This window comes from Manihot esculenta, chromosome 17 (genome assembly GCF_001659605.2).
Source record: "Manihot esculenta cultivar AM560-2 chromosome 17, M.esculenta_v8, whole genome shotgun sequence".
Lineage (NCBI taxonomy): Eukaryota > Viridiplantae > Streptophyta > Magnoliopsida > Malpighiales > Euphorbiaceae > Manihot > Manihot esculenta.
Window position 1 is genome coordinate 30,334,968 of NC_035177.2, and position 25,584 is coordinate 30,360,551.

At 30.9% G+C, this 25,584-nt stretch overlaps 6 protein-coding genes and 1 long non-coding RNA gene across 7 annotated transcripts; 2 read left to right on the top strand and 5 right to left on the bottom strand.

The window, feature by feature from the left end:
- Positions 1–2,435: 2,435 nt before the first annotated feature.
- LOC110604403 (protein DMR6-LIKE OXYGENASE 1) lies at positions 2,436–4,034 on the bottom strand. Its single transcript, XM_021742558.2, has 3 exons — positions 3,330–4,034; positions 2,928–3,255; positions 2,436–2,772 (listed from the first exon to the last, which is right to left on the bottom strand). Exons 1-3 carry the CDS (start codon positions 3,779–3,781, stop codon positions 2,512–2,514), a joined length of 1,041 nt encoding a protein of 346 aa, XP_021598250.1. The 5' UTR covers positions 3,782–4,034; the 3' UTR covers positions 2,436–2,511.
- A 771-nt stretch (positions 4,035–4,805) lies between these two features.
- LOC110604404 (40S ribosomal protein S12) lies at positions 4,806–5,572 on the bottom strand. The gene is made up of 2 exons (XM_021742559.2): positions 5,295–5,572; positions 4,806–5,183 (listed from the first exon to the last, which is right to left on the bottom strand). The coding sequence occupies exons 1-2, from the start codon at positions 5,300–5,302 to the stop codon at positions 4,826–4,828; spliced, it is 366 nt and encodes a 121-aa protein (XP_021598251.1). The 5' UTR covers positions 5,303–5,572; the 3' UTR covers positions 4,806–4,825.
- On the top strand, positions 5,032–5,673 carry LOC122722178. The gene is made up of 2 exons (XR_006349100.1): positions 5,032–5,171; positions 5,330–5,673. It is a non-coding gene; the product is annotated as an uncharacterized LOC122722178 (long non-coding RNA).
- An 815-nt stretch (positions 5,674–6,488) lies between these two features.
- On the bottom strand, positions 6,489–13,011 carry LOC110605319. The gene is made up of 9 exons (XM_021743810.2): positions 12,541–13,011; positions 11,865–12,068; positions 11,237–11,334; positions 10,468–10,558; positions 10,194–10,397; positions 9,838–10,094; positions 9,305–9,395; positions 8,972–9,188; positions 6,489–6,883 (listed from the first exon to the last, which is right to left on the bottom strand). The coding sequence occupies exons 1-9, from the start codon at positions 12,748–12,750 to the stop codon at positions 6,672–6,674; spliced, it is 1,584 nt and encodes a 527-aa protein (XP_021599502.1). The 5' UTR covers positions 12,751–13,011; the 3' UTR covers positions 6,489–6,671.
- A 3,859-nt stretch (positions 13,012–16,870) lies between these two features.
- On the top strand, positions 16,871–18,231 carry LOC110604408 (probable inactive receptor kinase At2g26730). Its single transcript, XM_021742563.2, has 2 exons — positions 16,871–17,369; positions 17,468–18,231. Exons 1-2 carry the CDS (start codon positions 16,871–16,873, stop codon positions 18,019–18,021), a joined length of 1,053 nt encoding a protein of 350 aa, XP_021598255.1. The 3' UTR covers positions 18,022–18,231.
- On the bottom strand, positions 18,110–19,718 carry LOC110604409 (CCG-binding protein 1). Its single transcript, XM_021742564.2, has 3 exons — positions 19,405–19,718; positions 19,176–19,249; positions 18,110–18,679 (listed from the first exon to the last, which is right to left on the bottom strand). Exons 1-3 carry the CDS (start codon positions 19,640–19,642, stop codon positions 18,365–18,367), a joined length of 627 nt encoding a protein of 208 aa, XP_021598256.1. The 5' UTR covers positions 19,643–19,718; the 3' UTR covers positions 18,110–18,364.
- A 3,698-nt stretch (positions 19,719–23,416) lies between these two features.
- Positions 23,417–24,631, bottom strand: LOC110604442 (epoxide hydrolase A). The gene is made up of 2 exons (XM_021742601.2): positions 23,851–24,631; positions 23,417–23,767 (listed from the first exon to the last, which is right to left on the bottom strand). Exons 1-2 carry the CDS (start codon positions 24,576–24,578, stop codon positions 23,521–23,523), a joined length of 975 nt encoding a protein of 324 aa, XP_021598293.2. The 5' UTR covers positions 24,579–24,631; the 3' UTR covers positions 23,417–23,520.
- Positions 24,632–25,584: the final 953 nt, after the last annotated feature.

Sequence of the window (25,584 nt, forward strand, 5' to 3'; positions counted from 1 at the left end):
ATGTCTATGAGGATCTTCCCTTGCAATTCCCCTAAAGGTAGGGAGGAGATGAATTAATCTTGACTTTAGCTCAAATGGTGCATTTAGTGCAAGATAGTTGATGCAAAGGGGTTAAGGGTCATCAGCATTGTCAACATCCTGTATTGCTTTCTCTTCAACCATTTTCTCTTCCATGTCAAATTCACTAGAAGTATCGTCCGAGTTAGATATTGTTTCCTCCGTGCCCACGACCTGTTCGTTGATAGCAATATGTTCTTCAACTGTGTTCTCCTCTTCAACGGCAGCAACCTGTGCTTCAATAGTGACTTGTTCCTCAACAACAATTTGTACCTAATCGTTGGATGATGAAAGGTCTTTGTTTTGCTGTTTGGCCTCTTTTCTCAGCTTTCTTGCGGTTCTCTTAATTTCTGGATTGAACTCGAGTTTGCTTGCAAGATTAGAACGTGTCATTCAAAAGAAATTAATAAAAATAATTTAGAATCAGTTTCCGCAAAGGCGCCAAAATTTGATGGGCGTCGAAACCACCAAAATAAATTTTCTGCTTAGAACAAAACTTGTGATAATGGTAAGTAGGGTCGATCCCACAAAGACTGATAAGTAAATTAATTCTATTGAATAAACAAGATATATAAATAAAATAAAATAAAATGGGAGAGGTTTTGAATGTAGAGAAGTGAAATAAATAAAACTAATTCAAAGAAATAAGCAATTAAATGTAAGAGAAATAGTAAGATGAGAAATATTCAGTCAAAGAAATAATTTTAGGTACAGCTTTATTGGTTGATCACAGATATAAAAATAATCCAAAATTAATTATTGATAAACCAGTTATAGATATCGAAGACGCTTCAGATATCTAATCCTTTCTTAGATTTTAGATTAGTTAAGAGACGCTCGTTAACTAGTTCTACCTCTTGGACAACTATGGGAGACGCTCCTTGAATTTAATCCAATTACAATATTAAAATTTAGAAGGATCTTATTCTAACTAACAAATATGAAACGCTCGGTTCATTTAAGTTAGATTATATTGTTCTTTAAAAGGGTCTTACACAACCTAATTCACTACTTGTTTCAAATTAAACTAAACAATTACATATTTAATCAATCTGAATGACAGTATATTATTCTAATAACTGTGTAACGGGCCCTTATTGCAATAATCAATAGAATAATAATAAACACTAGTAACAGAAATAATATAAATATCAAGAACAATTAAAGAAATAATAGAATCACATAAACCTCATAACTAATTGAACTGAAACCTTAATTATCATTTAACTGAAATAAGAAACTTAGGCACATATGTTCATGGCTGAAACACCACAATGAGAATAGTGTTTTCAGTCTTATAAACTAATTAAAACTGAGAGATGAGATGGAATGTCAGATATATCAGAATGTCCTCTTTTTATTATGTTAAGAGTTCTAACTTAATTTAAATATAAGTAACTAAAATCAAAGTTGAACATATCTTAACAGATGAGAGTTATCTGTTTGTTTTTTGGATTTGAAACTGAATTCGTTATGTCCATCACATAATCCATAACATAGTTTGTTTGGAAATTAGAATTTAAGTATGATTCTGTTTTCTATCTTTCTATAAATTTAATTGTGTCCATGTTTAATTTCAGAATATAGAATTCAAATTGAATTTTTCTCTTATTATTCTCCGATCCTTATTTAATTTATCCAAATATCAAAATTTAAATAAATTAATTTATTTTAAAAAAAATTAAATTTAATATCTAAATATTTTAAAACATTAAAACTACAAAACGTGTTAATTATTAAGGTACTCAGGCCATTGATGTGAAATCAAACAGCTCTTTCCGGTCCAACATTTTTAGTGTGCTCAGCGTCATTATAACCAAACACATTCTTATCATCTTTCATAATCTTATTTCTCTCTTGAAGAGACAAAGCAAAAAATTTCCTTGATGCATTAAGAAACTTTTCGCGCTTTTCCGGTGACACCCCATGATTTATAATCCCTGCATACGTCGCCTACCGGCTTAACAAGACCCTCAAGTGCTCGAGAGTGATCTGGGATGGCTATCTATTTTTTTTTTTTTAATAGTAAAGTAAATATGATGTAATAAATAAAAATTTATATTATTTATGATTAGCCTTTTAGTTTTTTATATTTTTTATGATTAATATATATTAAATTTAATTTTTAATGTTTTAATACTCTGCCGATATCAGAGCTTTGGTAGCGTCTCGGACTCGCTCAAATACGCATTCCATACGCTAGCAGACGAAGCAAAACCATTACCGTTTAAAATTTGTAGTTTTCTTTATATGATCCATCCCATCACACCATCAAAGAAAATATGATTTTTTTAATATATTTTTTTCTAATAAAAAATATATAAAGCATAAAATATTTAAGAGAATCAAAATTTAAATTAAAAAAAAAAAAAAAAACGTTATTTATAAAACGTCACCCCAAATAAAGCCAACACATTTATTTGCAGAAAGATACATGGAAGCCATTTGAAATATCTAATCTGATGCCTTAAAATGATCGATTTGGACGTTTTCGACTTCTTGTTTCTTATAATCGCTACGATTTCTACTAGCAAAAAACTTTCCCCAGTTGAATTCTTTATAGTTGGGAGGATTTTGATCATTCACCAGCTCCTCCAGTGGCTTAATTTGGACATAGTGGGCTGGGAAAAAGAAAAATGGCATTGAAAACCTTTCCTTCTCCGAGTTCACCACCACCCTGTGCTCTGCACTCCAGTACAGATCATTGCTCCACACCTGTAAATCAAGCTTCCATTAAACAAAACACAACCTAAACCAACCAAGGACTAATGGGTAATCAAAATTAAGGACTAAATTGTTACTTAAAGTTCAATCAAGGACTGAATTATAGATTTTGTTATACTTAGACTTGGTTGTAATGCATATAATACCTGCATGCAGTTGCCGATGTTGATGATGAAGGCATCTGGTATTGGCTTGACCGGAATCCACTCGCCGTTTGATCTCAAGGCAATTTCCAGTCCTCCAACTTCATCTTGAGCGAGGACTGTTAAGGCACCACCATCTTTGTGTCGACCCACACCAAGTGCTAGATGTGGAGCAGGGCATGGAGGATAGTAATTGAGCCTAGCAAAGCTGATTTGGTCCTTGAAGTAGCCATTCAACCGATCAGCTGGCAAGCCTAGGCTCAGAGAAATAAATTCAAGCAACTTGAAGGCTAGTTTTTCAACCTGCTTTGTGTATTCTCGGCATATCTCCCTGATCATCACAATTGAAAATTAGTTCCGAGTGTTGAATTGAATACCATAACATGAAAAATTTGCAATCAATACCTGAATTCAGAAGGGTTCTGAGGCCATTGATTGGTCAAAGTCCTTAGCTCTTCATCATCAGGATCAGCAGAAGCAGGGATTAAAGTTGGGTCCAATACCAAGTAATCAAAAACCTCTTTCCAATCCCTAACATTTTTTGTATGTTCACAATCATAATACCCCATAGGATCGACCTCGTTTCGCATCACTTTCCTTTTCTCTTCCAATGGCAGATGAAAGAATCCTTTTGCAACCTTCTCAGTGTTCTGACGCAGCTCCAGTGGCACTCCATGATTAATCACTTGAAAAAACCCATATTTCTTGCATGCATCTCCAATCTTTGAAATGAGTTGTTGGGTTTCAGTTGGGGTTGAAACTGAGAGATCAATAACTGGGATTTGTTCGATTTCAACGCCTCTGAAGTTAGGCCTATGTTCAAGGTCTTGAACGAAAGATGAATCAATGTCTCCCATGGCTTCAAAAAAATTGCAGAGAATGAAATGAGTGGGTACTACTTAATTAACAAAAAGGGAATATACAGGATGTGATGATCAATAATGGGGTTAAGGTTTTAATCATATTCAATGAATATGGACAGTTTTCTTACAAAAAAATAAAAAAGGAAAAATTTGAGGATTAGGTATTTGGGTAGGTGGTGGATGGACCATACGGAAATGGAAGCTTCTATCTTGAGGGACTCCACTCGTGCCCCCAGTTTAATTTTAGGCATAACAACGGAAAGCCCGGAAAAGATGATCACCGCTGCCAATTTATTTTAGGATAAATATCATCTTGTCTCATTTTATAGTTTTATAATTACATTAAAATATTTTATAATTTAATTCTGTTAATTGCAGATATTTTTTACGCCTAAATTACCCTATTATAACTAGTAAAACTCTACCAAGCTATTCCTCTCTCTTTCAATCTCTCGGTCCTCATGTCTTTCTTCACTATTTCACACATTTTTATGATTTTAATAAGTTTACAAAACTTTTACAATTAGAAGAAATATGATGAAGAATGCATAAGATACTATTCAAAAGGGGAAAAAACACCAATACAGAGTTCAGTTGAAAATATTAAAAATAATTTCAAAAACAAACCACACATCTAAAAGCTGGCCAATAGAACCACATTTACCCTGGTACTCGCCCACCCAATAAGGTTCTCAACAGTTAACACTGGGATCCCTTAACAGGATGCTACTGTTTTGTGCAATGGTAATTGGAATAGAGATAATGTTAAGACTAGTAGTTGTGTAAGACAATTTACAAATAATTGGTTTAAAGATGCCAAACATTCACTGCCTTTTCTTTTCTTACACAAATCTTTCTTCCAACCCAGATTGTTTTCCCCCAAATTATAAGGCCGACAAGGGATGATAAATCAATCATTACTTCAACAAGAAATCCAATATGTAAACAAAGACCAATCGATGCATATATTGGTATCCACCAGCATTTGCTTCATGCTTTAGTTATATTAAAGCAAACATTAAAAAATGATAATCTTAATTAGCCAATAATAAGTTTAATCATTACAACAAATACCACGTTCAATGTATATAATAAATTGAAAACACTTACGCCAGCCCACTCGCTAAGGGTCTTAGCACTAGGAATAGTTAAGAGACCCACATCGTGGCCAGCACAAAGGCCTTTGACAAGTTTGACATAGTCCGGCTGGTTGCAGTCCTCCGCTAATACGCAGAGCTGGGCAATATGCTTCTCGATCACTTTTGCATCTTCTTGAAGACCTCGAATAAGGCCACCGTGAGCCAAAGATTTTCTGAGGAGTAGCTGCAATGCAGTCATTAAGTACATGGCCTCACCGAGAGGAGCAGGTGTCTCAACAGCAACGGTACCCTCTTCACTGTTCAAATGATGCATTTAAATCAATAAATTGCATCCGAATAATGAAAGAAGTTTATTTAAGCAACCAAGCATTTTCTGCATAACGTGGAATCGCGTGGTATAATCATACCCTGACATTTTGTTGCTGGATGATCTGGTTCGCAGAGACAATGAGGAGATGGAGACGACGTCAGCTGCTGCTTCGGGTGCTATTTGAAGCGGGCAACTGTTTACTAGATATTAGGGTTGGTTTGGTGTCTGATTTTCCGGAACATTTGATGCGGGCAAGGTCTCCAGATGGTCTAACTTCCTGGTAGCCCAATTGAAGATGAAACCAGATTTTCTAGGGTTGAAAAAAGAACCGGAAAGGAAATTTCACCAACCTTGTATAGCCAATTAGGGTTTCTTCACTCCTTTTCGTTTTTTATTTTATGTGAATTCTCTGAACTCACATTGGCAAGCTTATCTTGTAGTCTTTGATTCAGTGCATTGGTCTAAATTTAAGATTCTAAGCATCTAAGCTTATCTTTGCGATAAGTACAAAGAATTTTTAGGTTTTTTTTCCTCTTTTAATCCCTTATTCCATATAACTTTAGCCAAATATATATATATATATATATCTCCGAACTCAATAGGCAGCCCCACCCACTGGATCTCCTCCCTTGATCTTCATTTAATTATTTAGGTGGCAAAATCATCATTCTGCTAATTCACATCCAAAGACAGGTAGTTTTACTCGTTTACACATACAGTTAAATTAGCACTGAACTAAGAGTCCACTTGGTTGGTTGGGGAAAAAAATAGATAAAAAATTAAAATTGAAATGAACAATGGCAAAATCAAAAAACATTACCTCACGATTCGCCCATAATTCAATGATGATGATGTTTATTTTACAAATCATGGTTCATGTTTAAACCTTCGTATAATTTATTTTTCAATAAAATAATTTAAATAAATTTTTATAAAATTATTTTAAAATAATTTTCTGAAGTAAAAAAAATAATTTTTTTTCATTTCAAAATAATTTAAATATATTTTTATAAAATTATTTTTAAATACTTTTTTAGAGTAAAAAAAAATTTTTTTTTCTTCAAACATAAAATTATAAAATAGAGATCACTTTGAATTGAAACAAGATTTTTAATTTCAAACGAGTGAAAGTAACTAGGAAATGAAATCCCTATGTTACATCATTCATTACAAAGGACCGGTCATAGTACTGATGCCATCCGTTGCAACCACGATGAGCTTATTGCATCCCCCGTCGTTAAAATCCAAAATGTCTTTTAAATTCCCTGTTCATCTCATAAATCTTTTAACATGGGAAATAAACTGCTTCCTATTTGTAAACATCATTCAAATTGAACAGCTCTAGAAACATCTAAAGCAAGCAGTTTCATCTAAATTTTTCAAGTTCATTTTCAGACAGAATGCCCTAAAATAGAACAGCTACTTTTACAAATGTGATTGAAAAGATATGAAAGTGCATCAGTGCAAGTATTTCTCAGGCAGATGGCATAGATGTGGAAATGACTACATATGACAAGTATTGTAACCCATCCTGGATTTTGCTCACTGCAGTGGTCTGGTCAGTCCGGATAAGTTGAGAGAAAGTATTGGCTTTTTCTTTGATTGGTGTCTTTGGAAGATTATCATGGGAATCTGCGGTGGCACTCTTCATGGCAGCTACATAAGCCTCAGCCACATCAGAGATGCCTGAACGACATTACATAAATCAAGCCATCAAATAAAGTTACTTCTGCTTGTAGTTTTTATGGTAAAAATTTGAACAGAACGGAAAGCCACAGTGAGAGGGGGACAGATGGAAGAAGAAATGTGAAAATATAAAGGTTAGGACCCCAAAGCGATCATATAATCTCCTTATCTGCGTAGTGTTAATTCAGCTGTTTTACAGCAACAAAATTTAATCATCAATCATCACATATGACACAATTTGCATCAACTGTGATCTGCCTTTCAAAAGAAAGCTTTCTATATTCTAATTTAAGGTTATTCTTTTATAAAGAAAAGTGGTTCACACTCGGAACTTAAAACCTTGAGTGGGGTTTGATATGGTTCATGGCAGAGACTTCAAAACTGGAGTTGGGACTATTCCCCAGTTAGGCCCTCACTACACTACCAGCAAACTCAATGTTTCATCTCAAGTCCTTTGTCTATATTAGACATTGAGGTTTACAGTCATCAGCTTCTACTTATTGACGTTCTGACAAGAACATGTTTAAGACACCGTAATAGTCATGATACAAGACGTACTCCATAAAGAAGGTAAAGATGAAACATATTACCATGAGGGAAAACAGAATTACATGGACACAAGGAACTAAAAGATCACATCAAGGAAGCAGCCAACACCAAAAGCAAAAAAATCAATCAGGACTATCTGCAAGTATATACAGTAAAATGGCTTGGACCTTGTCTAAAAGGTAGACAGGATGATGGCTTCAAATAGGAAGAAAGAAGTTAATGCAGTTTTTCATATTTAATCCATTCGAAGTATCAAATAGAGATACCACTGTTCCAACAATGAATGAGTATCAGATATAGGCCATACAAGAAACTCAATGCAACCTCGGCCTTATATTATTGATGAAGGACCATCACCTAGTGCCACAGAGACCAACTTAAAAAATATCCAACTTTGAGCTACTCCCAGTCCCAGTGTTAAAAGTAAACAATTCGACCATACATGAAGTGTTCTACCACTTTCAACCTTAATGTTGATGAGTCTCCAAATAGTTGAAACAAGAATTGATAAAATCTACTATTTTTTACTGAATAATATTAATAACTTGGCAAAAGAATTCCACAGGCAAATAATATCCTCCTAGTTTTAGAAAATGCTCCTTGACTCTGACCAGTCAGTATCATTCTACCAATGCCATAAAAAATGCATGTGACACAAGCATATGTATACACTTGCATATCTAAATTAAGCCATACAGTACATTATATGATCCTATGCCTTCAAACAGTTCACAATAAATTCACTAGTACACATACATGATTCTAAAAATCTTGATTGTCATAATCAAATAACTGCTAAATTTATCTGCAATGAAAAGATACCACAGCCAATAACAATACTACCGTCCAGGATTCCATAACACATTTCAGAATGCCATCAGAAGTAGCCGCAAGTGTGGTTTCCGATACAAAAACATATTAACAAAATTAGGAGCTTACCATGTTCAACCTTCCAAATTTAGACTTTTGAGGCATAGATCTAGCTATATAACACTGAAATGAAAATTCCTCCGTCCCACAAAAATAGGCCTATAGCTAGTATCACATAGATTATGTAATGTAGTTAATATAGTTAAAACAATAAATTTTATATTGTCTTTCCTAATATGCCATTTGCTCATATTATTCCACTACCACATTGTTCTTAGAACTAATAAATTTTACTTTTTCAAGACATATTAAATAAGGGCATATTAAGAAGATAAATAATAAATACATTATGATCTAAAGAGAAATAGTGGCCTATAATTTGAGACAAATGAAAAGGAAGGCAAGCCTATCCTTGTGGGATGAGAGAGTATCAAATGGAACAAACAGGTTCCTTTTTTTTATCCTGAGAACAAGCAGTGTTGAGTTAATATTCAATCAATTTTAAAATTATAGCTGTGGCTTATTATAATAATGTAGAACTAGATTTTTTTTTTTTAAACTAGCTCTGCAAATCAAGAACATATGGATCAATCTGATTCTCATACCAGCATAAAATGTTCAGCTAAGCTGACAGTACCATTAAGATTACAAAGTTTTATTAAAACTAACCTGTTATAAAACTGTTGCAAACTGCTTCAACATATCCTGCCATGGATTGTGCCTTTGTTCGGATTACCTTAGCTTTTTCAACAGAATCTTCAGGCCAGTCAATGTTCAAGATATCCCCATCAACATCTTCTTCCTGCATTTTGTTAGCAATGGATATGATGGATTTTCCGAGCATCAGAAGTTGAGACACTGCTGAGCTACACATTTCAGAAAGCCTCTGCACAAATATGCATTTTTATCATGATTTTACCCAACTCAGGGAAGTAAAAGCAATCAGAATTAAGAAAAACAAATAAAATAAATGTTCCCATGAAATCCAACATATCTCCATACATGAACCCCCTCTGAGTGAAGAGCTTCTAATCTCCCAGCAGTTCTTTGCACTATGTCATTTGCATTAAGCCCTGCTAGAGCACTTGTAAACCTGCAACATTTTGACTATATTAGTAAATTATAGGAAACAGCAAAAGACAAAGAGTAGAAAGCTAGTCATATGTCAAATCACAGTAAGGTAAAAACTTTTAGCACTCAAATAACATCTTATAAATGTCACCACAGCAACCATTGTCAACATGTCATTATAGCTGAAATATCAAACCAAACAAGCAACATCCACATTTAGCAGGTGAGCAGCAAACCGGAAGGTATAGACGACATTAAATATAAAAGAATACTCCTAAAAACTTAAAATATTATCAGAGATTGCAATATCTTAAAAACATAAGTTGATGAAAGGGGAAACAAAAGTATGATGAGAAATGGCAGAAATAACAAACTTCCATACAGCACATGTTTTACCCGCAAAAGTCTCTGGATATGCAAAATTTCTGGGAAAAAAAGAGCTTTATGCACAAAGAGAAAATTACCCTGCAGCCATGTCAGCAGCTTTGTTGACACTTGAATCGTGTAAACTTTTAATCTCATAGCTACTTCCTTCAGTTCCAGTCTCTATTTTCTTCCCTTTGTTGGACTCATTATCATTGTCATCCATTTCAATACTCAAATTGAACAATTGCTGAACAAGTTTAAGCTTTCCGTCATATACAGACTTCTGTTCCAATGGTAATTTTGCCTTTCTCCGGTTAAATAAGAGGGCATAATGGCTGGACAATGCCTCAAGCTCCTGCAGGTAACAGTCCACAATTTCAGTATTTACTATCATGCAACCCAAGGGACAACAATTCAGGAAACAAATTTCATGAGATATGATTAAGAAAGTGACCTCCAACTGTTCAGGACCGCCATATATATAGAAGCATCGATCAAATGTTACTTCCTCAAGTAACTGATCCTCATCAGCTTCTCTTTCAATGTCTTTAGAATTCTTCTCAACTTCAATACCAGTCTCTGTGATCAGCAGATCCATGGTCTCCTTGCCAACATATTCAAGCACTTGCATTCCCTTGAAAGTAAAAGCTTTTCCAGTCTGCATCATCAAGGTGAAAATAAGAAATAATGATAACAAGCATGCCCAACAAGATGAGGTTTGTACTAACCTGTAGTAAGGATGGTGCTACAGAACCAGCTCCTCCTGGTATGTTACCATGTTGAATTGATTCAGCAATGTTCACAGCTGAATGCTCAATTCTATATAAAGAAAAGAAAGAAAGAAGAATATAAAGGAATAGGAGCCAGAAATCAGAAAACTCATTTAACTTCCAATATCATAATTGCAAAAAGGACAGCAATACTCTTCAAAAACCTGTTACAATAGTTGGAAGCTTATACCACTGCATTTATTCCTAGAGGACCCTTTCTACATTGATGATTGGATTACCTAGGTAAAGATATCATCACAGCATGTAGAATTTTTTTAATCTTATTCAAGTTCAGAGTTATGCAAAAGCACAAAGGTCAAGGTAATCTCACTCACGTAGGCAAAACCGGAAACTGAATATACTAAAGGCAAATGATATATTCAAAGCTAGAGAAGATCATAAAATTAGGGAAAGAGAACTGCAAATGTCCAAGAGATCCCCAAAGGAACAAATATTTTTGTTCTGCACACTCTTCTCACCTTAGCAATCAGCCCCACCATCCTCAACTCATTCAAAGATTCCTCCCTTGCAAAAGCAAACTAAAACAGAAGCCACATTTTGCAAAACATCGTCTCTCACATCTTAAGACAGCAACCATATCCAGCAAGTAAATTCTTTTTGTAAGAGCAGCAACCTCTACTTAGCTTGCAGAGTGAAGTATAAACTATTACACACTTTCTTTTGAATTAATAATCAAAACAAGGATAAATTCAACAACATTACTTACTTTTGGACAAGATTGGTGCCCCCTTTCAATGCACTTCCTAATGCTTGCCATGCTCCTGACGCAAAATTCTCTACAGAGTGATCAAGAACCTTCAAACCCTAAAATGCAACTAAAATTATAACCAAATGAATAAAGAAAATCTCATTTGCAATTTCAAGGAGAAAGAGACTCCTGCAGATAATAACCATTCATTGACAAACAGGAAGTAATCAACTTATCTGACATATCAAAGAATGATTAAAAAATATGCACTCTCAAAAAGAGTTTCACCATTCCAGGTACCTCGTTAATCTCACCCAAACACTATGTGTGTCTGTGCATGTGAAAGATAGAGAGGGAGAGAGGGAACTGCCATGTGAATACTAGTGAAAATCAAGCAACGAAGCTGAACAGAGATGTTAAGAAAAGAAAGCAGAATTGCAAAAGCTCAACCAACTTCAAAGATAAATTCAACAAGATGCAGTTATGCACAAACAAATATCAAAGGAAAACTAGAAGCCATTCACTGATATCCACAACCCTACAGAATGCGCATTTGGTACAGAATACAAAGTAACCCTACATATGCCTGGTGGATATGCAATAGAGCATTTCAATTCAAAACAGCAAATATACAAGCAAAACTTGCCTGGCCTAGTAAGGAATCCTCACTTGCATTCTCCAATTTATCTAAAGCAGATTTCCGTATTTTTTCAGTCTCATCTTCAGCTTCAGTATCCTTATCACTTTCAGATTCTTCTTGCTCTTCCTCCCCCTTAGTGGATTCGGAATCCTCATCAACATTTTGTATTTCTGCTATGCTCTTTGCTGCCTTCTCTGCAACCACTGAAGCCTGCATCCAGGTGAAACCACTCAAAAGAAATTCAAACACATGGCCCAAATCCCCAAATTTTGAATTTAATCTGTTTTGGTATTCATAAACAAACAGATACAAATGCTTATCAGTGATAGATGCTCACATTAAACCCAACATATGAATTTAAAATAATAATAATTGCTCTCAAGTCACCAACTCAACATTCATTCTTAATTAAGAAATCAACATATCCACATTTTCACCAAGCAGAATACAGCGTGTAAAATGGAAACCCAAAATGACAAGCCCCCAAAAAAGGCATTAAAATGAATCTATCTTGACCCTAAAACATCACATTAATCCAAACACCTATAAGCTAGATCTGACAAAAACACAACCCCCTCCCAGCGGCACAAACCAAAAGTCTAAATCCAAAACCCTAATTTCAAAAACTTAAAACCAAAAAATCCAATGCCAATAATGAAAGAGTATAACAAATGAAACGTACATTGCGTGAGATCTCTTCAGCAGCCTTCTGGAGATCTGCGAGAACGGAAGAAGCAGAGAAACCCCAGCCTCCCCAGCCTCCTCCTCTGGTCTTAGGTTCAGGCGGTGGCGGTGAGGGTGATTTATCTGCCCTAGATTCATGATACTGTTCAGTATCTTGCTCGTGGGGCTCTTTATCCTCCTTCTTCGGTGAATTCTTGTTCTCTTCCATTGCTATATAGTATAAATTACAAGTATTTGTCACAGAATATTTTGAGATTCGAGTGGAAATGGAGTGTGAAAAGTGAATCGTGGAATTTCAGTGGTGATTTGCAAATTGATAGAGCTTTTTGATTTGCTAGATTTCCCCTTTGTTTGAAAGACAAGAGAGCTGGGCTTGAGATAGACCCAAGACCTCAACCATCATTCACCGGTTTTGGTTCAGCGTGCAATCCAAGGTTCAAAACGGTGACTGGTTCATCGGATCATGACTCGACAATGATGATTGAAACGATAGCGTTTCCAATTTCGTTATTTTCCTCTTATTCAAAATTTGCTTTGGCATTTTTATTAAGAAAAAATAAAAAATAATTAAAATATTGTTTAAATTTATATTTAACATAATTTAATTGTTGTAATATATATATATATATATAAAGACGCTCCTATAGAGGAATAAGAGAACAAGAAAATTATTTTTTTATTTTTTAAATTATTTTAATACTCTTATTTTTTATTGGTCCATTTATATATTTTATATTTATTATTAATAAAATTTAGATTGTTTAATTTGTTAATTCATATTTTTACAATTTAGATTTTTTTTAATTTATTTTTTGAGTTTTTTATATAATCAAAATTCATTTAATTTGACTTTTGAATTTTTTTACACCATTTAAATTTATTTAATTTATTTTTTAAATTTTAATTCATTTAACTTTTTTTAAAAATTTCGTTTACAATTAAATTCATTTAATTTATCTTTTAAATTTTTTTGTACAATATAAATTCGTTTAAATTATATTTTAAATTTTTAATAAAATTAATTTACATTTATATACTAATTTTATTCTTTTGAGTTTTTTATATAATTTAAATTCATTTAATTTGTTTTTTGAATTTTTTAATAAAAATTTATTTAATTTATTTTTTAAATTTTTAATAAAAATTAATTTTATTTTTTTTATTTTAAAAATAATATATATATATATACACACACACGCACGGATTAATATAACTTTGAAGTGTTATATTTTTTTTTCGTAAAAATTTAACAATAACAAAAACAACAATAAATCTAAAAATGCTATAACTCAATAAATCTATAAATATTATAACTTAAACTTAAAAATATTTATTAATTATATAGATAGCTAATATATAAAATATATTTTTAATTAAAAATTATTAATATATAATTATAAAAATAATTATGTTATATATGATTTTTAATAAATAGGCTCAATTTTTGTAAATATAAAGATACATTGAAAATTTTAATTATTTAAAAAAATTAATTTTAAATTTTATAAGAGAAATTCATTTTTTTATTGTAAGTTCGAGCACTGCTCATTATAAAAAAAATTATTTTTTATTTTTTATTAATAAAATTAATAAGTTTATAATTAAAATCTGCGTAAACAGAGAGTGTCTACTAATATTAAAATAATAAATAAGTTTCCCTTAAAAAATGCATACAACAATTCGACAGATTAATTATTACACACAATTCAATCAACCGAGATAATTTTTTAGATCAAATTTTTGGAATCTTCTAGTCATTAATTTGTTAATTATTTTCTTCAGTTTTTATTTGTTAATTATTTACTCTTTTAGAGTCACTGCCATATTATAAAGTAAGTACGACTATGTTTATGTTATGATTTTCCAATTAAATATATACTATATTATAAAATGTATAAATTTTGTATTTATAATTAAATTTTAAATAAAATCATTTTTTATAAAATTTTAACAATTTTGATAAAAATTTTAAGAAAATTCAATGCATTTCAATTCTTCCAAAATGAATTTGATTAAAGACGAGACATTGGCATAAAACCTTTTCTACGTCATTGAATTATTAGTTCACTAATGTAGAAAATCATTGAACTAATGCTAATTTTTTAGTCATTTAAAAACCTTTTCTAAATCATTGAAAGCAAGATGCACGATGAACGCTTCTATATTCCTTTTTGTTGTAATGTAGAAAAATCACAATTCAACAACTTTTTTCCTTAATAAGTTTTAAAATAAATCAAATTAATCAAGGTAGACGATATATCACATCGCCATAATCTTGATCCTTCTTATCAAGGAATGGACGGCAATCATTAATACAAATTAATTTTTTCATACAATTCAATTTGAATGGAGATTTCAAATTTTAAAATAATTTTATAATTTTATAAGAGAAAAATATAAAAAGTTACTTTGTGATTTTATGTCACTTTTAAATTAATGTCTAAATTTAAGTTTGTAACATAAACAACCTTGTAATTATATAAAAATTTTTCTATTTGAAGAAAATACTAATAATAAAGTTTTTTAATTTTAATTCCTCTATCCTCTCCTACTCCTGTCTCTTGTACCTCTCCTCAATGAAATCAAATAAAATAACATCAAAATAAAGCAAAAACTAAAGTCTAAATTCACACCTACGAGCTAATATCCAAAAAAAAAAGGTTTACAATAATTAAGTAAGTTTGGTATGAGAGAAAGGTGTTCATCCCCTTTTATTTTTTTCTTTTATCTGCTAATAGCGTCCAACAATTTTGCTGCTATTGGATCATCTGTCTCTGTCATACGGATATGTACGTACAAAGTGTCAAGCGTCTACTTTATATTGAACGGCCATTTAATTTTCCTTAGAGCATGCGTGTCAACAGACCTATTAGATGAATGGGCCGGTTATTCCCTCTTCTGCTAGGCTTCATAACCGAGTTGGGGAGTGAAGAGGTTGAAGCCCAAAGGAGGCCTAATTTTAAGGTCAAATGGTCTAGGTCGGCCCATTTAAGACGCTTCGTGAACCTTGAACTAGAGCTGTCATCATGGGCCCGACATCATATCGGGGTGGTGAAACTCAGCGGTCATCAACACCTCTTATAGCCTTAATTCCATAAAAATTGATTGCTTTTATCTCTCTATTTAAGGACTTATTTATAAGAGAATTACTAAATAATATATATTGATATGTTTAAACGCTTCGCTTCAATATCTTGCAAAAAAATTATATCTCCAATATCTTGCAAAAAATTTATATTGCAGCAACAAACTTTCAATAATAATACTAGATAAACGATCAACACTAATAGACTGCTTCTTTCATTAATATTGTTAGTAGATAAAAGTAAAACAGAGATAAACAGAGGCTATAAAAATCAAACAATAATAGGACATTTTTATGTCTATAATCTTATATTTATCGAGAATCAACAAATTCTAGATTTTTTATTTTTTTTTAAGATTTTTTTATATTGTATATTCCGTCTGAAATTCAACTCTTTGCTTTGGCAAATGAATTTATATATTATTTTAAGAATTATAAATCCTTATTTATAAATAATAGTATTCTCTTTTTATATTTATATATATAATTGCTATTATGTTGGAGAAAACATTTTTAAATAATTTATATATAAAATTTAACCACCGTAATTTGATAATTTTTTTATCGTATAAATGGTTGAGTTGGTTATAATAAAAAAAATTTATTTTCTAGTGTTCCTAAATATTAAAAAAAATATGATAACCGAAATTTTTCTCTATTTAAAGGTTTATACTAGTGTCTAATATCTATTTTGAGTATCTCGGTAGCAATCAAAATGGTGAGGAAGACGATGAACTATAATTAAATTTTTATTTTTAAAATTTACTTTAACTGAGATTCATTTTATTATTATAATAAATACTGTAAAGTGAAATTTATTTTCATTCTTAATGATCGTTTGTCAAAAATCTAATTTTTACTAGCAGTATAAAATATAAGATATTAATTTATCACAAACTAAATCTCACCTTAATTTAAAAATATGCGTAATCACAAGATTTTTTTTTATATTTTCTTCATTTTATAAAGTCGAAGTATACAGATGATATTCTAAACCAAATCCATTAATCCATTAAAAAATATTAACATATAGTTTTATGATGATTATGCATATGGACACCATTCTAAACCAAATTAATTACTCCTTGTCTCCATGCAAATCATAAGAAGCAGTCTTATGCTTATTTTTTATGGATGATGTCTCCAAGATTTTCTGGTGAGAAAACCAACCGATTGTAACGTTTAAAAGAGGTGTTTGGTAAGAACAGGACATAAATTCTCTCTTAAGCCTATGTACTAAGACATGGAAAAGGCAGCTTATCTACCACGGGCCTTACTTTCTTGTGTTTGCACCATCTACGCGACAATTCAACTTATCTTTAACAGATTAGTTGAAAAATGGAGGACTAAATCCAGTGATGGAAAAGTAACAACCACCATAACTCCAGTGTCGGTGCCGGAGGTGAAGGTGACACTTTTCACTAAGTTAATATTTGAAGAAGGCGGCTTTGCCAAAAACTACTGTGATCCATTAGAGTTAGCTCAACTTCCAAGAGTGATGCTAGGTGAAGGTTCCTTGGGGACTTTGTTCAAGCTTATTCTCAACTGTGGCTACATTGTCACAGCTCGAGTGATTCGAGAAATGTTGGTCAAGCCAGATGATTTTGAACTGTGGATCAATTTCTTTGGAGGAATTCGCAACACCCTGCTCTTGCCAATGCACTTGAGTTTCTGGTACGCCGGCGAAGCCTTCATTGTGTACGAGTACTTGTGCTTGGGAAGTTTGGAGGAGCTTTTACACGGTAAGTTTTAAAAACAACGCAGTTTATTGTTTATTCTTGCTTCTAAATCAGAATGTTAAAGAACACCCTTAGTGAGATTAGAAGTTGCTATGGTTTAGGAAGCGAAGGAATCCAATACACCCCGTTGAGTTGGGAAGTTCGAAAGCATATAGCTCTATGTGCAGCAATGGCAATACATTTCATTCATAACCAAGTGACAGAAGGAGGCAGCATCCTTGTATGTGGGGTGGTTAAGGCAAGCAATATTTTAATTCGGACGGACTGCTCTGCATGCCTTTCTGGCTACGAAATGCCTTACCTCGTACCTTTGACGACCATCATAAGAAGAAATCCAGGCAGAGTTGCACCTGAACTAATCTCCACTGAAATTTATCCAAAAAAATTCACAGCTGAGTCAGATGTTTACAGCTTTGGAATTTTGTTGTTGGAGCTTATTACTGCAAAAAGACCTACTACAACCAACTTGGGAGAATATGTCACAGAAAAGAGAAAGAGAGAAGGACTAATTGATATATGTGACCCAAAATTGGGAGAAGTAAACGAAAGTATGATGGAAATGATTGGAATTGCTGAGAGTTGCCTCTCACATAGGCCCAAAGATCGGCCTTCTATGGATAGAGTGGTTCATACGCTTCAAGGAATGAAGGACTAGCTAGGACTATATTAGCATGTATCTCATGTAAAGATTGATGCATTTCAGATTGCCGCACATCAGAATGCACGAACTTCTGGCAATAATATTCACAAATTTCGCAGTTGCTATTATTCACAACTGAAACATTGCAATAATATTCACAAATTTCACAGATGATAAATGTTGGAATCATAACTTATAGCACAAAGCACTTCTAATTACACAGACCAAAATCTCATCCAGTGGTAATAATTTGACGGCAACAATCAACTGAAAATTTTTCAGAGCAATTACATTTATTTATATTAATTGCTCAGACAAGCAACTTAACAGAAGTTCTCCACACGATGCAGCTTATTTATCAATCTGTTTCATGGTCAGGAGTAGGAGAGTACCAAGCAGGAAACCTTCCTTTAGCTCGGAGTAATCTAGTATATGGTGAATCAGGCATTCTAGCTCTCTCTTCCTCTTCTAGCTCTTCCTTCGATTTTGGCAATCCATCTGGTATTGGACATCGTCTCTCTCTTTCTTTCTCCGTGGTTGATGGTGTCATGGAACCAAAACCATTCTTTCTTCCTTTGTGCATCGAGGAAATTCCATGTAAGCATCCGATCAAGGACTTCACTCCGCCTACTTGGAGAATTAATTTCTCTACATCCTCTTTTGATGATTCTCTCTGTAGCAATACCAATTAGTTAGAAAACCCAGAGCTTTACAGTCTACTTGCTGGACTGACTAAATTTTAATTAATTTCTCCATGGAAAGTACAAAAGAAAGCCAATTTAAACAGATCAGACAGCCTGGCAAATTTGTACCAAGTTACAATATTTCTACCCAAAAAACAAAAACATCAAACATATACATCATAAAATATGTTAGAAGGAACAGATGACTCCATAAGCTACGGAATATAAAAATAGTCTCATTGACAGAATATACAAATTACAATGGACTTCTCAAATAGTTGATGAGATTCTAATTTCAACACAAAAATTATAAATATTAACAACGGAAAAAAAAAAATTCGGGTTCATCTGTAATAAGCTCACACTTATATCAAAATAAATTTATTGCATCTAAATTCATAAATGTTTAATCTAAAATGACCAATTCCATGCAATATCCGTTTGAATTTACAGTAGACCTAGCGAGGATAAATGAATAACACTTACTTCCAAATCTTTCAGCTCAAAATAAGCTCTCCAGCAGCTGTAAGAATCATCACCTTCAAGAGTGGAACAATAATCTACAAAAAAACCCCATTAACGTTTTAGATCTCAAATCACCTAAAAGTAAAACAACAAGAAAATCCACAAAGATCGAAACAATCATTCGTCAAATCAACCTCCCATAATATCACGCCCGTAAGAATATCGCTAATGGTGGGGAAAAAAAACTTACCGGAGAGCTCGTTCTCGGCCTTTTCAATCAACGGCGGTTGCTTGACAGCTCTTTCGAGTCTGGTTCGGCTAAACGGCTCGAGCTTAGGAATATTAGGACTACTTCTTGAGGAAGAAGAAGAAGAAGTTATGATTAATCTCGAAACAGTTCTTCTGCCGGAAGCATTTGAACGACGGAAATCCTTAGCTTCGACAAGCAAAGGAGAGGAACAAGAGCGAATAAGAACGGCCTTTATCATCGGATCCAAACACCAACGTCGATTCTGGAGGCTTCTAAACTGGAATCACACACTGAGAGAGCGTTTTAGATAAAGAGAATTCTGTGGGCAGATAACGCTAAATACTAAAAGTGCAGTGGTGGACCCCTCCAAGTGGATAAGAACTAGATTTTTTTATTGTTAGTATCTGTTTTAGATTTTTATATTCTGTTTTTAGATATTTTATTATTTGTTTTAAGATGTAGTAAGAGATAATTTTCGACGAGCGATAATTGGCCGCTGGATTGTTGATTGCGAGAGTAGCTGTGGGCTCTGGACCGTTGATTTGCATGACTTTTTCGTCAGTTCTGGCCCCAGGTTTCCATGTAGACGACAGAAGTTTTGTCCCGCTGATTGCGAAACGCGGCGAGGTGTTCAAATCCATGGGCAGGCAGGAGAATATTATTCTTTATTGGGAAATATATATATATATTGCAAATTGTTTTACAATATCATGCTTAAATTAAAAATAGTTTGGTTAATATTCTTTTAATTATAAAGTGTAAAAATTAAAAACTGAATGAATTTTAAATCTACTAATTTCTAAGGATATTCAACTTTATAATAAAAAATAAAAAAATTATTTCTAATATAGCTGGTGAATTGTATACGACTTATATTTTATTTATATAAAATAAAAATAAAAACTTAAATCACCTAACTCTCTATTAAAAAATTATTAAATGCATAATTAAGATACTAACATTTTTAATTAAGTTTTTAAAATTTAATTATATAGTATTTAAACATTTAAATAAATAAAATATACCATTAAATTAAAATATATTTTTAAAGCTTTTTTAGTTTTTTTTTATTATGAATATTTACATCGGTATATATTTTATAAAGTTATTCTTTTACATAATTTTAAAATATGTACCTACAAAACATAAAAATAAATATTATATATACCTAATTTTTTTTTCTATTTAAATTTTATATTAAAAATTTTGGAACATCATTATTATTTAAAACTATTCTTAAATTAAAAATTTTTTTAATTTGAAAATTACAGTTTTAGACATTATAAAACTATATATATATATATATATATATAATCATTCATTAGAAACTTATTTATAAAATTTAATTTATTTGTAAAAGAATTTTTTCGTTTAAAATTTAGAATTTTAGTAATGCTATTAAAAAAATTTATTAATTAGCCTTTTAATTTTAAAAATTTAAACGATTTTAAGATTTTAAAAAATATGCTCCCTTAATCTTATAATTTTCATTTACTTTATTTTTTTATATATATTAATAAATATAATTTTTTATTAACTTTTAATTATAATTCATTTTAAAAATATTAAATTTTATTAAATACTAATAAATATTTTGATAATTAATGAGAAATTATTTTAAAAATAAAATAAAATAAAATAAAATTATAATAGTAAATTTATATATTAAACATATGTAAAAACAATAAATAATAATTTTAAAATAATAAAAATATATATATAAAAATTATGAAAAAAGTATTAATTAGTTATTATGTTAGTTTTAATTATTAAATATTTTATTATTTAATTAATGTAGCATACAAAATTATTGTTTAATTTCTCAATTTTATAAAAATGTTCATTAATTATTAATTTTATATTGAAGATATTTTAAATTTTTATATAATAATTGAAATTAACAGAAAATTAATTAATAAATTTTTTAAAATTTTAAAGTTATTTTAATATATTTTATAAAAATAATAGACTAATTAATAAGTTTTTAAATATCATAAAAATTAAATAATAATTTTTCTTTAAAAAAGTATGATTTTTATTCATCTATTTATTGTTAATAATCTCAACAATGATATAAATAGTATAATAAATTTCAATTAAGATTAAATAATATGCATTTTTAGTAAATATAAAATTAAATTAATTATTTACAAATTTATTTAATAATACTTGAAACATAATTATAATCGTCGTTAATAAAATTTTTAAATATAAAATAAATATTATATTCTATTGTTAAAATAAACTTACAAAAATGCACAAAGTCCTTGCGATACTGCTAGTTGTATAATATCAATATGTTAGGAATTCCAACAAAACTAGTTGTTTTATGTGTCGCTTTTTTTATTATTTTCATGAAATGGGAATTTTTTCTTTTTTCTTTCTTTCTTTCTTCTTGCCCCCTAACGAGCACTATGGACCCTTTGCCTTTGAACATTTTTCCTTGGCTGTGCTCTGCTCTGCTTGTTTCAGGCTATTGAAGGATCTTCTAAATTTTAGGGTAGAAACGGCCCTTGACTTGTTCTTCAGTTTGTGAATTTTGCGATGAAATTTTACGGTTAAATCGGTTTAATTTAAAATTATTAAAATTTTAATATTTATAAAAATTAAACTGAATCAATTTTAGTTAAAAATCGAATCAAATTAAATTGATTTGATTCAGTTTAATTTAATTTGATTAATTTTAATTTTTAATAAATTTTTTATTTTTTATATTTTAAATTTTAATTAAAATATTTTAATTTTAATATAATTTAATTTTTTTATATTATTAAAAATAATATATTATTATTACTAATAATTCAATTTGATTTTTTTAATTTTTTTAATTAAAATCAAATCGAATTAAAATAATTAAAATTTTTAAAATTAAAAATTAAAAATTAAAATAAATCAAAATAAATAAAAAATTAAATTAAAATTTTAAATTAATACATGCCAGTTTTATAATTTTAGCCTGCTAAAATTTTCGGCGTCTCATACTGCGGTAGGAGCTCAGTGGCTCCAAACTCCAAAGTAGCAATAGGACGTAGTTTTCCTCCTTATAATTGGGCTTTTGTACCATATCAATGCAATCTATTTTTACCTTGACAAAAAATAAGGGTTTTTTATTATTTTATTTTAATAATATAATGCACGATTTTATATTTTCTATTTTAAAATTATGCAATAAAATTTTGTCCATGACAATTTTTTTTATCAATTGAAAACATAATTAAAATGAAAAGCGGGCATCATATAATTGACGATTTAATTTATTGTGATATATGAGGAATATCATTATATTTTAAATATAAATATTTAAATAATATTCATTTTTAATAAATGACTTATAATAAAATAAAATATTTAATATGATTTCCATATTTTTCATTTTAAAATTATGTTATAAATTTTATTAAAGAAAAATTTAAAAAAAATATCCCCCAATTTTATTGGATTTTTACTTTTGAATTTCTAATTTATTTAGAAATCTATGATTTACTTTAAATTATGTAGTTTAATTTTGTGTTAAAATAATATATTATTGTGTTGTTAGAAAATAATGTTAATTTTTAACTATATTAAGTATGAAATATTAAATTTGACATAAATATTAAATTATAAATTTTAAAAATAAAAATTCGATAAAATTGTAGAATATTTTTTCATACTGTTTTCTATTGTTAGTGATGAAATCTTTGTTGAGAATAGGAAAGAAATATCCTTATATTTTTTAATACAGCCATATAGATACTCTTCATTTTTAATAATTGACTCATAACAAATTATATAAAAAAGTTTTCAAATTTAATGGGTATATATTTATTTTAAAAAATATCAATTTAATTTTAAAATTATTTAATTTAAGAATATATTATTTATTATAATAGTAAAATTATAAAACATTATATTTTAATACATTTAAAATTAAAATAAGTTATATTTTTACAATTTTTAACATTTATATTTAAATAATAATAATTTATAAATAAGATAAAAGTATGTAAAAACAATAAAATTGAGCAGTGTTAACATTGTAGCACAATTAGATGGTGCATTTTTATTTACTGAATTGAAGTTGAGGAACAACACAGCAACCGTGAAACACAAACAACATACGCCGATTATTTCTGATCAGAATTTCTTAATGAAATCATAGATGTGTTTACTAATTTCCTCTGGCTTTTCTTGGTTCAGAAAGTGAGCTACACCTTCCATTACAACAACGTCTTCCAAAAGAGGCACGTCTTTCTTGAACCCACCATTGTGTATATATTCCTTCATACCAGGAATGTGGTAGACAAGATCCAAATCTCCGACGATGAACTTCACTGGCACTTTGATTTCCGTCCCAGTCCATGCAGCTGTAAGCTCCCAGTTCCTGCAGTAAAAAATTAGTAAAAGCAACAATCAGCAAGAGCATATGCATGTTAAATTTATTACAGCAACTAATCTGAAACCGACAGGTTCATGTTTCGATAATAATTCAATCCTCCGGTGAAGCCACTCTGGTTAAATTTGGCAGCGTAGTAGTCGACATCTTCTTCTGTCAACCATGAGGGCAAGCTTGGAGGACATGGTAAAGCTTTGATTCCTACTTCCTTAGGGAAGCAAGGTGGCTTTGGGTCCCGAGATGTGAAAAATGATTTAATCAATCTAGCAGTATCAACTTGAGCAAACTCCTCTTCAGCCTCTCCAGGTTCCTGAAATCGGCAGACATAGTAATCGTTGCCGAACATCATCCTGAACGCATCCAGAGGCTTCAGTTGTGGCATCCTCGGCATGAAGGCGACGCTCGTGTTCACCAGGGCTTTGATTCTATCAGGTCTGAATATGCACAAGGACCAAGCTATTAAGGCTCCCCAATCATGACCCACTAAAAAGACTTGCTGGATCCCAAGCGAATCAAGAAGCCCGATCAGGTCTCCGACAATGTGGAAAACAGTATACTGATTCACAGGTTCAGGTGCGTCGGTGTCGCCATAGCCACGAAGATCAGGAGCTATGCAGCGGTAACCAAGCGAAGAAAGAGAAAGAAGTTGGTGTCGCCATGAGTACCAGAGGTCAGGAAAGCCGTGAAGGAAAAGGATTTCAGGACCTGTCCCTATTGATGCTACGTGCATCTTTATGCCATTTGTGGATACTGTTGTGTGTTCTATGTTTTCCATTTTGCTTAACCAAACACTGCTCATCCTCCTCGTTTTTGATCTTTCGCTGTGCAACTTGATTGTGAATGGGATCCCTGCTTTGGTTTTTAAGGAGTGCCGACTTGATATTATCTTGTTTGATGAATAATAAATAATTTTTGCGGCTTAAGATATTCCATCCATGATTCTTGTGCTGCCAAAAGAAAAGGCGAACATGACAAACTCCAGTATCGTAGACGGTATTTTCAACGTAACCCCAAAAAAGAAGACGGCATTTTTCTAGTTACATTTGGAAAATTGGAAGCAATTCTATGAATCTTTCTTTACTACCAGTAATTCGAAAATAAAAAAAGGCAACCACGACGTGGTTGGCGAGAAAACTAGGGTAGAAAAGCTTATCATTAATATTTTTTATCTGAAAGATTACTCTTTAATTATTGTGGATGTCTCATTATTTCAAGAATGACATTAAGAAAGCAAGTTCTCCACTTTTAGATTAAACAGATCATAAGAAATTGTGCTTCTTAATTAAATATTTTGATTTAAAGTTATTCATTTATTTATGTTTATTTCAATAATAAAATACAATATACAAAAGTGTAAGTAAATTTTAAAATAAAAAATGAAATTATAATAAATAAAGATGATTAAATATTAATAATAAATAAATAAAATAACATAAACAGTTTTGAAATCTAATAATTGTTTTTTAAGAGTTTTTAAAATTATAAAATAATTTTTTAATATATTAAAGATAAATATCACATGAATAGATCCAACTTCTTTTGAGCCAATTGAATAGATTAAGTGATATTAAGTCGGATCTATTGAACATCGAAATTTTGTTTGTTGAATTTGTGATGACATTGCCCTTGATTTCATCTTAAGCTTATGGATGGATTGTCGTTTTCCCTTTACATTGTTTAAATGAAAGTCAACGTCTCCTCATCCTATTCCTTAATACAGCCTCTCTTTGCATATTGGTATGTAACTGTTTGTGTTGAGAAGGGAAGCTTTTTGATCTTGTTGTGATATTTGATGCAAGTTTCTA

Excerpts from the sequence above, each read along its gene's own strand:
- LOC110604403 (XM_021742558.2), bottom strand. The coding sequence starts at position 3,781 with ATGGGAGACATTGATTCATCTTTCGTTCAAGACCTTGAACATAGGCCT. Across the intron at positions 3,256-3,329 it reads CAGAACCCTTCTGAATTCAG|GGAGATATGCCGAGAATACA; the intron begins GTATTGATTGCA and ends TGTGATGATCAG. Across the intron at positions 2,773-2,927 it reads ACATCGGCAACTGCATGCAG|GTGTGGAGCAATGATCTGTA; the intron begins GTATTATATGCA and ends CTTGATTTACAG.
- LOC110605319 (XM_021743810.2), bottom strand. The coding sequence starts at position 12,750 with ATGGAAGAGAACAAGAATTCACCGAAGAAGGAGGATAAAGAGCCCCAC. Across the intron at positions 12,069-12,540 it reads CTGAAGAGATCTCACGCAAT|GCTTCAGTGGTTGCAGAGAA; the intron begins GTACGTTTCATT and ends ACCTGGATGCAG. Across the intron at positions 10,095-10,193 it reads GCGGTCCTGAACAGTTGGAG|GAGCTTGAGGCATTGTCCAG; the intron begins GTCACTTTCTTA and ends TGTTACCTGCAG.
- LOC110604408 (XM_021742563.2), top strand. The coding sequence starts at position 16,871 with ATGGAAAAGGCAGCTTATCTACCACGGGCCTTACTTTCTTGTGTTTGC. Across the intron at positions 17,370-17,467 it reads TTTGGAGGAGCTTTTACACG|GAAGCGAAGGAATCCAATAC; the intron begins GTAAGTTTTAAA and ends GCTATGGTTTAG.
- LOC110604409 (XM_021742564.2), bottom strand. The coding sequence starts at position 19,642 with ATGATAAAGGCCGTTCTTATTCGCTCTTGTTCCTCTCCTTTGCTTGTC. Across the intron at positions 19,250-19,404 it reads GGCCGAGAACGAGCTCTCCG|ATTATTGTTCCACTCTTGAA; the intron begins GTAAGTTTTTTT and ends GTTTTTTTGTAG. Across the intron at positions 18,680-19,175 it reads TTGAGCTGAAAGATTTGGAA|AGAGAATCATCAAAAGAGGA; the intron begins GTAAGTGTTATT and ends GTATTGCTACAG.
- LOC110604442 (XM_021742601.2), bottom strand. The coding sequence starts at position 24,578 with ATGAGCAGTGTTTGGTTAAGCAAAATGGAAAACATAGAACACACAACA. Across the intron at positions 23,768-23,850 it reads TATTATCGAAACATGAACCT|GAACTGGGAGCTTACAGCTG; the intron begins GTCGGTTTCAGA and ends TTTTTACTGCAG.